Below are 12,928 nucleotides of genomic sequence, written 5' to 3' on the forward strand. Positions count from 1 at the left end.
AGAGACTACGCAAAACCAGGACACGGGCCAAAGGGCAGGCAGTCGGCCATTTGTCCGGGTGACCGTGTCGGCTTTGCGTGAGTCGTTCAATTTTTTGAATCAGGAATCTTCTATGTATTCTTAGATTCTGTGTTTCCAAACGAAAATTTCAGAGAGACCCGTGCTCTGAGATCACTTTTCTTTTTCATGCAATACATTCTTCCTGGGAATCGCAACCAATTTCACGGGCGATGACTTCGAGCTCACTTCTTTCGAGCTCACTTCTCTTTTCTGAGCTCCAGACTTACACTCACAACTGCCCGCTGGAGCCCACCTGTGTATCCAGCAGACACTCAACATCTTTCTTCAAAAGCCAGCTAATTCCCCCACCCCCACTGCTGTTTACCCCCCTTACCTTACTGCTCGAGCCAGAAACTCTGCCTCTTGCTTCGCTACTCCTACGTTGAATGCATTCCCCACCCTTTCTTAATGGCTTTCCCATCTGGCCCCGCACCCTGTCCCCACAAGCAAGCCCTGCTCACCCAGATCACCGGCATCTCTGACTTCGCGAGACGGTTCGTCTCTGCGATCGTGCCAACCATTCTTTAAGGACCGCCCTTGACCTTCCGCATGAACGTCGACTTCCTCTGTCTCCTGTCAAAGCGATGTCCTCTGCTACACTGTAACTGGGTTCTTCTTTTTCAACCCCAGAGGTACGTTCTGTAAACCGCCGTCTGATAATAGTGGCGACAATTACTGAGGGCCGACTATGTGTCGGGCATGGCGCCTGGTGGGTTACACGTTGCAAAGCCTTTCACGACCCGGCTCCAGTCTCGGGTGTAGTCCCGAGCTGCTCGGTGTGCTCTGCGCGTCACAGCTGCTCAGCCCCATTCCCGAGTGTCACGCTCTCTCACACCGAAGTTCCCTTCCGTGGAAACTCACGGCTCTGCCACGTCTCCCCGCTCTGGGGCGGCCACCCCGCCTTTGCAGCACAGGCCTCGGGATCTCCATCGCCGCGGCGACCATCCTGGCTGCAAGTGCTCTGGCTCCTGCGGGGTGGGAAACGCCTTTCATCTCTCCTCCCCGACGCCTGCCAGTGTCCAGAGCGGAGCGAGCATGAGGAGACGGTACAGCACGGTCGCTTTTTCTCTGTGACGTCGGGGCCGCTAGGCTGATGTTTCCGTCTGTTCTACAACAGGTATTTAAAACAGCACGTGGGTCCTGCCTCTCTAATTTACCCACCTCCCTCCCACGTTCGGTTTGCTTGCAAAAGCCGTTGCTGGGCTCTGCCTCGCTGCCCCAGCGTGTGACCGTGTCAAGACTCATCACCAAGACGGGCGACTTTTAAATATATTTACCTCCAGTTATTTTTTTAATGTGACATGCTAAAATCGGGATCCTATTGCATGATTCATTTTGTAGATTGCTTATTATTAAACTTTAAGTTATATCAAGGTGGCTTTGAAAAAATATATGTCCCTCCGGTTTTTTTAATGTGCCACAATTTTTAAAAAGATTAATACACTTTTTTTTAGAGAAGTATTAGGTTCATAGCAAAATTGGGCAAAAGGCACAGAGGTGTGTCCACGCTCTGCCTGCACACACGCACGGTCTCCACTCCATCTCACGCGGAGCGGGCGCTGTTGTTATAACCAATGAACCCGACTGACACGTCCCCATCACCCAAAGTCCACGGTTCACATTAGTGCTGTCTCTCGGTGCTGTATATGCTATGGGTTTTGACAAACGTGTAATTACGTGTATTCACCATGCTGTACCCTACAGAGTAGCTTCACTGCCCTAGAAACCCTCTGTGCTCCACCTACTCATCCCTCCCTCCTCCCGACCCCTGGCAACCACTGTCTCCACAGTTTTACCTTTTCCAGAATGTCAAATACTTTGCATCACACAGTATGCAGCCTTTTCAGACAACGTGTCATAAATTTTAACATTAAAGTTACACTGTATCGGATAGCCTATTTTTTAAACTTGAAATGGACCATAAAATTTTCTCTCTGTTTAATAAAGTCTTAAAACATTTTTCCATGAGGATGCACTGTGGTTTATTTCATTAATTTACTTTTTGATATTTAAAATAGTTCTGTAATGTAGCGGTAAAAAAAAACTCTACGTTAGAGATATAGCATGGGGTTGAGCGGACTTACAGAAAGTGTTGGACATGAGTTAGAATCTGTCAGTCGGTAGATGTGTGACAGACAAATTTTGTTTTAACTGCTCTAAGCTTCATTTGGCTCCTCTATAAAATGGAAATCATAATGGTGTTTCTATTGTAGAAATATCAGGTTATTAAGTGGAATGATGTATGTTATATGGAGCATTAGGACAAGTATTCAATGAATGCTTATTACCACTGCATCGATTATTTATCTACGACTCTCTCAGAATATAAGCTAAAAGTAGAAGTAGGATCAGGACATAAGGTTCTGAATACGTATTACCAAACTGCTTTTCTGAAAACTTGTCTCGATTTTATCCTTGTCAGGAGTGCATACAAGTGTTCATCTTACTGTCCTGTAGACCATATTAATGATTTTAAATCTTTGCCAATTTAATGGGCAAGAAGCTCAATACTTACTCTCTGACACTTCTGAATATTAGAAATGAAATCCAACACTTCATTTTGTCATGTATCCTGGGAATTTGAATGCTTTTCTCTTGTGAACTGTCTGTTCATGTCCTTTGCTCATTTCTTCTACTGAGCTAGTTCATGTTTTCCTTAATGAGCTGTAACAATATCAATTCATTTTATTGGTGAAGATCGTTTTGTTTTTTAATATTATCTATGGCTTTTAAAAATTATATTTGTTTTCTTCCATGATTACAAAGGAAATAAGTATATGTCATAGTTTGGAACTTGCAGAAAAGTACAAAGAAAATAATAAAACCTCAAATCCCAGACAGAATTAATGTTAAAATTCTAGAATGTATCTTTCCATATATTTTTTGTTCTTCCATTTATTTATAATTCTACATGTATTTCCTGGGTGCCTTATATGGGCCAGACACTGTGCCAGAGAAACAGCAGTGAATATATTATATACAGGATATATTATTTTTTAACAGAATTGAGAGCAAACTTTATGTGTGTATACTCCTCAAAGTATTACTTTTTAAAAATTAACTTTTACTAAAACAGTACATGCTACAGCTTAATGAACTTCTACAAATAGGACACACTCATGTAACCAGCACCCAAGTTAAGAAAACAAATGATCAGAATTCCATAATTTGGAAATATTTGTTATTATAAATACTTTATCTCTGATTAGTATAAATTTCTAGATTTATAATTAGTGCAAATGGCATCATCCTTTTTTAAGGCTCCTGATCTTTATTGCCAAATGGCTATCCCAAAACTAATTTCAGTAACAACGCAATATCTCCTTTCGGTCTACCTATATTTTCTCATTGAGTTTTACTTTTTCATACTTTAACTTACCTATTTCAGCATATAAATTGAATAACCCATCCTTTCACTGTTAATTTGGTTTCATTTGACACATACGACATTTTTCTACAAGTTGAGTCTGCGTCTGAGCTATCTCTTCTGGACTGACATAACCCAATGTCAAAGTTAGGCCAAAATGTCTTCATAATATTGTAGAATTATAAAGTATTTAATATTTGGTTGAGCTGGATGTTTACTATTACTCCTCTTTGTCAAAAACTTTCTATGTATTTTTGCATATTTATCTTTTCAAATGAATTGTAGAATAATTTTTTCATATTACAAAAAAGAAACTCACTTATTCAAACCTTCCTTTATAGTTCTCAGTAAGATGCCATAGTTTTATTCATAGATTTCTTAAAACTACTTTTTATATAGGTCATCTTTTATCTTTTCTGATCGTTTTGTTTTTGTCTTGTAGTTGCTATTTTAAAATTATTATTTAATTAAAATTTCTACATGAATGGCTATATTAGAAGGCTATTAATTTTTTAATTTAATTCTGTAACCTTTCCGAAGCCTATTATAAATTCTAAGACTATCCCAGGAGATTCTCTTCAGTTTTCTATGTATGTCAAGTCTTCTACAAAGAACAGTAATTTTAATCTCTTTCATTTCATTAATTATAATTGATTACTTATTATACCGCCCCATACTCCTAGAATGACAGTGCCTACACAGGGCATTCTTACTTTGTTTCCATTCGTGTGACAATTTGCCTCTATTATTTTATTGTTAAGAACAATGGTGGCTGTTGTACTAGGTAAATACCTTTTATGTTAAACAGCTATCTGACTCAATTTTCTGATGAACATGAGAGTTAAGGAAGTCTTTGAATATATTTTTATATTTCTATATTTTACTTTAGATAAAATAAAAATAACAGAATCGTACAAAATGAAGAAATAAGAACACTTAAAATTATTAGTAATAATAAAGGATAAAATATGAGCATTGATCCTTATTGGCCATGAGTTATAATATATTTAAATTCAATACACATTTATTATGTCTAATCATCATCTGTTCCTTGAAAAATTTATTTTGTGACCTAAACTGAGGGTTTTGATATTTTTGTTAACTAAGGAAATGGACAAGGTCCGGAAACCACCTTAAAACATAAGGTGACAAAGTCGGTTCTTGCCCTCATGGGGACAGGAAACAGAAATCGCTATTCGAACAGATTAAAATTCAACCTAACGAATACTCATTTAATGGTCAACATGTGTCAGGCAATACTCTGGGTGTTACAGAGGATGCTACTGGGATTTCAAAAAATGTGATCTTTTATATTTGCTAAATTTATCAAGAGAAAATAAGTTAACAAGAGCCTGTGGACAGAGCTGAAAATGACAAGCGGCTTATACGTGTGTGTATCTATGGGTGCATTTATGTCTGGAATGTCATTATGGATGTGGCTTCCCCCCCTCACGTGGCCAGTCTTGGCTGATGGCGGGGACTGAAAGCAGAAAGCAGCACAAGCTCTTCCTGAAGGGTCTTCTCTGCCAGCATCCACGAGACCCTTCCTCAAGAAGACCCTTCCAGCAGCTGGACCCTGGGCATCAGAGTTCTTTCATGTTTATTTATAGAGACTAAAGCATTTTCTAGGCAAATTACATTTCTCAACTCAAAAACACCAACTTCTGAAGCAGTTTAAAACGTTCACACTCTGGAACGCGTCAGCGTTAGGTCAGCATGGAACACGTCACTGGGAACGGACGCTACTTAGCGGTGGTGTGACTGATATTTTAAAGAGAGATTTTTTTTTTTTTCCTGGCTAAAAATAAATTTATAAACAAGATATATTGAAATAATGAACAGATGGTAACCTAAGTTTTAGAGTAAGACAATATTATCACAAGTTTAAAGACTGAATTAAACCGAGGGGCAAACGAATGTCTTTGCTTTAGAAGAAAAGCATTCCAGCTTACTTCCTCTACGTTATGGCCTTAGAGACTGTCCTCCTTTCTTTGGCCTTTGACTTTTCAAACTCAGGCTCTACTGAGGCCAGTACCTTCTGTCTCAGGCCTTTTCTTAATAGAAACGATGAAAACAAGGAGCTGTAAGAGCAGGTGCTTAAAAAGCAGACCTGGGACAGGAGTCTACGTAAGAAAGGGCGGAGTCCTCACGCTGTAAATCCTGACGCCAAAGAATCCTCTGCTCTGTCCCAACCAACCAGCGTGCGAGGCACAACACGCTGGGAGAGTGAAGGAGAGGGTTCCCACGCAGCTTCACAGCGGGCTGGGTGAATGCGGTGCACACGGCACCTTCGTGTGCCTACGTCTCACAGAGGACAAGAGGGGTGTTCCTGCTCCTTCACGGCCCTGATCCCTACAGGAAGGAGTGTGGCCTGAGAGCAGATTCCCGAGGGCCACCATGTCAATCAAACTGGTAAAGATGGCAATCACAACGCCAGTAAAATGGCATTAACACCAGACGGAAAGAGAAAATTCAACATCAGTTTACAGTTTATTTTTATTTGGACTTAATATCCACCTCGATGAAATATTTTCCTTTAACTGTGGAAAAATCTAGCAGGAGAACTGGCCAACGGCAAGTTAAATCGAAACATTTATCGTATCCTGAAGGCCTTTCCTCACTGTTTGCAGACTGCCTTTCAATAAAAATCCAACAGCAAGAACTTTCTCCATTCGGTCAGAAAGAGTCATACTTTACTAAAGAAGCTGAAAAAAACTCCAGTTCCATACCGTCATTTACAAAAAATGATTTCTACATAAGCATCATCGCGTTGCACACAGAGACCTTTCGGGAACATGACAGGGAGGGCGTTAGGCCCAGAAAGAGAAAAGCCAGAAGTAGACTAGAGAACTAATGCCCAAGCCTTGCTCTCTACTGGGATAAAATATTCTTCCCTTTGAAAATTATGTCTCTGTCACTCATGTTCCTTAGCATGTCAAACATTATTATTGGTTCAAAAAACCCCAAGTTTCTCCCTTTTATTTTTTTTTTCTGCAGTGTTAACAAAATTAATTTAAATTGTGATTGCTTTTATTAAAAGTTGTCACTAAGGGAGATGACAAACACGATTTCTAAAACTAAAAAGTTATTTTTTTATTTATTAAAGTTTAATTAAGATATTTTAACATGAAGATCATATCCTCGATTTCCTAAAGATTATCCTGATAACCGTTTCAAGCACATACTTTGATAACACGAGAACCGGTCCTGGCAGCCCCTCGCATAGTGTGTATTTCTTTGTTTAGCATCTCTCATAAGCCGAAGCTGTGAAATACCAAATTACGCAGAGGGGCAACTGGCAAAGAAGTTAAGATTTTAAAAGAAAATGAGGCCAAATGTCAACACGAACAGTTCAGAAATCACACTTGAAGCTAACTAATAGGCTGTTAATCTCCTTGAAGTTACTTGTACCAGAGGTCTTAAAAAGCTGAAAACATGTAATTTAAATATTCGTGTTCCCTACCACAGTGCACTGCTAACTGGAGTGTGAAATCAGGCATTACCACATCGTTTCAGCCTGATGAGATAATTTTGGTTTTCTAGGAGTATTATGCCAACACATTTATTTTTGTCAGGAAATAATTTTACTTTTTATTTTGAAAGAAACAAATATTTGCGATGACCAGTCCAGGTCTGCCGAATTACAAAAATATAAAATGAAAGACTAAAATAAGTATAAAAACCAATTCGTTTTTAAAATATGCAAATTTCAAGCAAGTAAATAATTTCCAAGAACAGAGGCTAAATGAATCTTTCCTTCATACTTTTGCTGGTACCTTCATATTATTCTAAACTAAAATGACTTAAAAATCAACTTTTGTAAGGTTATAAGCTTAAATAATTTTTCCACTAAATGTGTTTTTATATTTGTTGAATTATACCTTCATTCTTTTTCCTTTACTTCTCATAATAGTCCGCATGCCAAGAACAGAATCTGATATTTCAACAACTGTGTCGACCTCTAGTTTTGTTTTGTTTTTTTTTTTAATTTGGGCTTAGAGAAAAACAATATCCCCTCCATCCCTAAACCAGAACTTTTAATATATACTTTTATTTTAGACATTCTCTAGATACAGTTTAGCATGAATAATGTCAGTAAACAAATAAAGATCTGGCTGTATTATCAAAACTGAGTTTTTCAGCTTATATTACTTTGTCTAACTTCTCACTTTTCGTCACAGATTTGGCACTCTATAGACAAGCTATGGCATTTTTTAAAAGGCAGAGTTTATAAACAATAGCAAATTACTGCTAATTTCTTCTTGATGGGTGCTATTAACACCTATTAACATCAATAAGAGGAACAAGGTTGTACTCCAGACAAAATATCAGCCTAGCCTGTATCATTAGAAACAAATGCAAACGTTGGGAGGGATTTGAACTTACTAGGAAAATATGAATTTTTTTTGTGCTTTCTCTTATAAAGTGAGTCACAACCATAAATCAGAAACAGCTTTTGAAAATAAGTATGATTATTAAGCTTTTCTAAAGGCAATTTTGAACTTGTCACTCGGAATATTTCTACCTTAAAAAGTACTAATGCCTTACATGTAATTTCCTTAAGAAAAGCAAACACTTTAAATGCAAAAATATATATATATATATATTTTACCCTAAGTGTAAAAATAAATATTTCAGTAAGGAATGGAAAAAAAATATATAAAGCACATTTAAATAATTCCATTGCACTGTAAGTCGCCAATTCGTCTGTGAGTAGTTTCATTGCAGATGAAAAGAAATCAAAACACAGGACAGATGTTGAACAAACCACATTTAAGTTCTGTCACATACTGGCATTTTTCAAATGATTTTGGCTCATCTATTAAATAAGGTGCATTTTGCTTGATTTTTAAAGGGAAACATCAGGAAATATTTAAAGGCCAATTGCTGCCAATTAACTTTGATCAGTAAAAGTTCTGTTTGAATCTTTCAGATTCTTCTCCTGTCTGAAATAACATACATTTATAAAATCTAGCAAAACAACAACTTGATGACTAATGCCTGTTAGCAGCCCTACCACAACCTTGCTTAACAGCAGGATTTAAATAAACAACTGTCTCTATTAAGAAGGGAACGAAATGTAGTCGTGTTTTCTCAGAATGGAGAGACAAAAAACAATATTCTTTATTCTTAAACTTCTGCTCACCGAGATCATGTCTGCATAACACATCTAACTAGTCATCTTACACAAGTTCCCCCACCTTGCCCAAATTATAATAAAATCATCAGCAGTTTGACATGAGAAATCCTGGTACCCAAGGAGAGGCCTGACTAAATTGTCATCCAAAAACTGGGCCGGCCGGAAAGGAAAGCAACCAACCCAATACAGTGACAGTCTGACGCGGACAGCATATGCGAGTCTCACAAATTCTGTTGGATTCTAAAGGCAATCTATCTCAACGGTGATTATGTATCTGAGAAATCCGTAGCTTCTGCTCATCAACACAGCTGAATATTTGCGATTCTTGACATCAAATTTTAATCACGTGGAATCTAACTTTGAAATACGACAGCCCAAGTAAAGCAAAGCAAACACCATGAAGGCAAAATTCACCACCACACAATCGACAATTACTTTATCTCATTGTTCCAATTACGTATTAAAAATAACATCTCATTATTATGAGACCAATCACCTATTCTCAGACACGCAACATGAAGTGTGTATAAAATAACTGAACTTACTTCTAAGTCATTGAAAAATAGATGTGTGTCTGCCAAGTTGAAAATCATTTCTTCCATGCGCAGTCCAAGGGAAACTGAAGTAGGTGGATCCTAAAATAAGAATTTTACAGGTCAAGAACATATATACCTTGGGTTACATAAAATATAGTGTCACATTAAGAGGGAGTCCGTGTCAGGAAAGGCCCAAAGCGACCCACTGGGCAGCTTGGGCTCCAGATGCTTTTGGTGTGCATGATTTATTCTGCAGCAAACTTCAGTGACTAATTTTATTTAAAAAGTGCCCCAAATGTTGTTGGTACTTTGCATAAGAAGTAACTTGCTTCTTAAAGTATTACAGAAATATAAAATCTAGAGTTATTTAGATATGTAAAATTGAGGAAATTCAGTTTTACATGTCTGTTTCAGGAGCAAAAATTTAGTGAATCAAGACAGCATTGTTTATTTTATACCACAATCCATTAAGAGTGTCTAAAACCATCGTCGCGAATATCAGAAACTAGATACATATGGATTGATTTCAGAAGGGCAGTAAGTACTAATTTTATTGCAGATGATAACTATCCTTATTTTTTATTTATTCAGACTGCCTGCCAATTTTTAGAATACTCAAAGTAGGAAGTGATGGCCATTCTGACCACCTGGCACCATGCCCAGCTCAGGGAGCTGATCTTGACATTCATGTGACACTATCCAGTCATCGAACTGCCAGTACTGTACACAGAGGGGGAGAACCAGCATTCTGAGGTGTCCAGTGACTTCTACTCAACACTTCACACAACCCACATCCTGATGACAGTTACTGGCACTGAGATGAACGTGGAGAATATGAATATATTTGCAGGGTTTTATGGTGTTACTGTATTCGTAATGTAGCAAACCAAGGAAACAACATGATTCGTGGTGGATATTCTGCATAATTAGTGAAGAAGGAAAACATTTCTGTAGAGAAAGTATTCCAGGATGTAATGCGAGTTCTTGAAAGTTTTGCTGGCATTCTAGCAACACCACCAACTTACACAGGTATGGCATTTAAAATTTCCCCAAGAACAGTACTTTCTGATACACTATTTTATTATCACAGCAAACTTCTGGAAGAAGTACACAATCTAGTGGTATCATCATTTAATTAGGAAAATAGTAACTAGAGGAATTATGCCTTCACATAGGCCCCCGCCCCCCCATCTGGCTGGGGTGTACTCTGCGTATCACCTGCTTTGAGTTTTATAGGCAAGAACATAAAACCCAGAGAAAATACGATTCTTGCTATCAAATACTGGCTGACATAAACCTCTCTATTGTTTTCATTCCGAAGCTCAAGACTTGCCTGTGTCTTACTCTCTACTCTCCATGGATCCACAGTCTATCATGCCCTTTAGTATCGACCTCAAGCGCCACCTCCACGGGCTCAGAAGTCGTGCCAGACGAGCCCATGGCCGAAGCCCAGGTTCCTCCACTTGCTCTCTCACTTCGGTGTCCTCCCTCCCTGAGCCTCGCTCTGCTCATCTAATAAACCAGATGGCTCGAGGGCAAACATGTTGTTTTCATAGAATGAACGGAATTTTAAAATTCTTTTAGGAGTACTTTTATGCCTTAATTCGGCACAAGGACGCGTCTTTGTACACCTCAGGGAACAGCGCCTGGGATGCAGCGATGGGAAGGGAGACTCAGTGTGCCTGCCACGGGCCAATCAGCTGTGGCCAGAGAGGTGCCGTCAACCCCAGCAGCCCCACCCGCACCGCTACCCCACGGACGCCCTGCCAGCATAAGCCAGGGTCTACCTTTCAAAGATGCCAGACGAGGCACAGAAGAGGGTTTGGGAAAACATGGCAGGATGGCATCGCTGGTCTTAAGTCCTCTCCCGCTTAGACCTTCTTTGCCAGCGGACCGACCGTGGAAAGGAGGCAGAGAACACGGCATTGCCGAAAGTCGGGGGTTGGGGGCGGGGAGGGGTAGGTTGGCAACAGGTTTAGCAAACACCCCAAGGTTTATAAGAGGGCAGAGAGGAAATAAAGACGCAGAGGCGAATGAGCGCGCAAGAGCCGCGCGGGACGGATGGATGAAAACACTTCCCTTAACTTGCGCGCGCGATGATTCATGTTCCTTGGCTTTGTCAAACTGTCCCTGTCCAATGCCATCTAAACTCTGTGGAACCTCACAGGGTGAGAAGAATTAAAAACAGTTTACAAATAAGTAAAGAAAAACTCATTGAATCTTGTTTTTATAGGAAATTGCTCACTCACTTGGATTCTAAACATCAGCAAGGGTGCTGGGAAAAGCAAATGCTCAAATACACTCTAGAGCAGAATGAACCAGTGCGGTGAGTTCAAACAGCTGTTTCTAAGACAAAACACCTGACTAAGGTGTTTACTCCCTCTAGTTCAGGCCCATAAAAATACACCGACTTGTCTCATAACCAGGTCAATGAATCTTTTCATGTGGCAAGGCAGAAGAGACTCATCGCATTTATTTAACTGCCAATCCTGGAATTTATGTACCGTGGAATTGTTACTTTTGAAAAAGTATTCTTTCTCCTTGATATGGTTGCTTATTTATGCCACCATCAAAAGAATTACTCCATTGTTTGTTAATATATAGCATACTTTAACTTTTCTTCATAAATTAGTGTAATGGCTTGCTAGTCGGAATACTAATAAATTTTAAAGGCTTGTTCAGTCTTGCGGTCAAATACAACACAGATGTTGGCCTTATTTACCTTTTAATGTTCTTCTCTTTTGTTATTAGCTTTCATGCCTTAACAGTTTTTATACCTGCCACTCTGCAGTATTGTCATGAAACATTTACTACACTAAAAGAGCAGTCTAAGAGTTAACTGAAATGAGAGAATTTTAGAATATGATGGGGCTCTAGTTGAGAAAGCAGTGTTTCTCAAACTTTTTCTTAACCACAACCACAGTGAAAAATACATTTTGCGTATACCTAAAATTTACTGGATTTCATTAATCAATGTCACCATAAAAAAAAATAAAAAATAAACCTTAAAAAAAATACATTGTGCACCATGATCTAGTAATACACCTACCTGCCAATCTACCCGCCCCCACTCCCCCCATACATACACACATACACACACACACAGCTAAAATAATGTAATTCTGGCAAAAGAGTTTTCTTATCATGGGGGGCATACTCTGATATTTTCCATTTCATAGCCCACTAAAGTGTCACAATCTACGGTTTAAAAAGCAGAGCTCTAGAGGACATCTACTTTTGATTTGAGAGAGAGAAACACTGAGCGTCCGTGGTGTGGTGATTTGCTTGTGATAACAAAGCTGGCAGGGTGCAAAGTCACGTCACCCTGTGTTTCACGTAAGAGGAAACCAGCGGCACAGCAGATAGATGATCGTGTCCACAGATTTGCTTACACATTCTAGCAACTGGAGTTCTCATATTGCGGTTAGATTTCATTTTTGTTATAATCTTTTAATGACTTTCACATTTTTTAAATATGTCCGATACAAGTCCAATATGATAAAAGCTAACATTGAACGGTTAATAAGTTAGTCATAGAATGATGGCTTATTTTGGCATATTTAGAAAAAGAGAGAAAAAACATTTTTTAGACCAAAACTGAGACATGAAAATCACCATGTCTTTGGTTTAATCTTACTCTTTTCTCGTGCTTTGCAGTAACGAGTTCCAGAACTGCAGTCATGAAACGGTTGCTTTTAAAACACCATGTTTTGTTGCTTTTGAAAAATTATAGAACTTTGCCTCCACTTCAAAGAAACATCTCTTTTTAAGTAAACCTTTTTGCCAGATAGCCATTCTTTTCTGACCTTGACCCCTCTGTGGCAC

At 38.9% G+C, this 12,928-nt stretch overlaps 1 protein-coding gene across 9 annotated transcripts in view; it reads right to left on the minus strand.

Moving 5' to 3' along the window:
* EYA1 (EYA transcriptional coactivator and phosphatase 1) overlaps positions 1–12,928 on the minus strand; it is a 145,187-nt gene that overhangs the window by 35,313 nt on the left and 96,946 nt on the right. For all 9 annotated transcript variants that reach the window (XM_039841854.1, XM_039841852.1, XM_039841850.1 and 6 more), the window contains one exon: positions 9,113–9,202. In XM_039841854.1, the coding sequence (XP_039697788.1) occupies positions 9,113–9,202 (90 nt within the window). The remainder of the gene's footprint in view (positions 1–9,112; positions 9,203–12,928) is intronic.

Source organism: Pteropus medius, unplaced genomic scaffold (assembly GCF_902729225.1).
Source record: "Pteropus medius unplaced genomic scaffold, Ma_sr-lr_union100, whole genome shotgun sequence".
NCBI lineage: Eukaryota > Metazoa > Chordata > Mammalia > Chiroptera > Pteropodidae > Pteropus > Pteropus medius.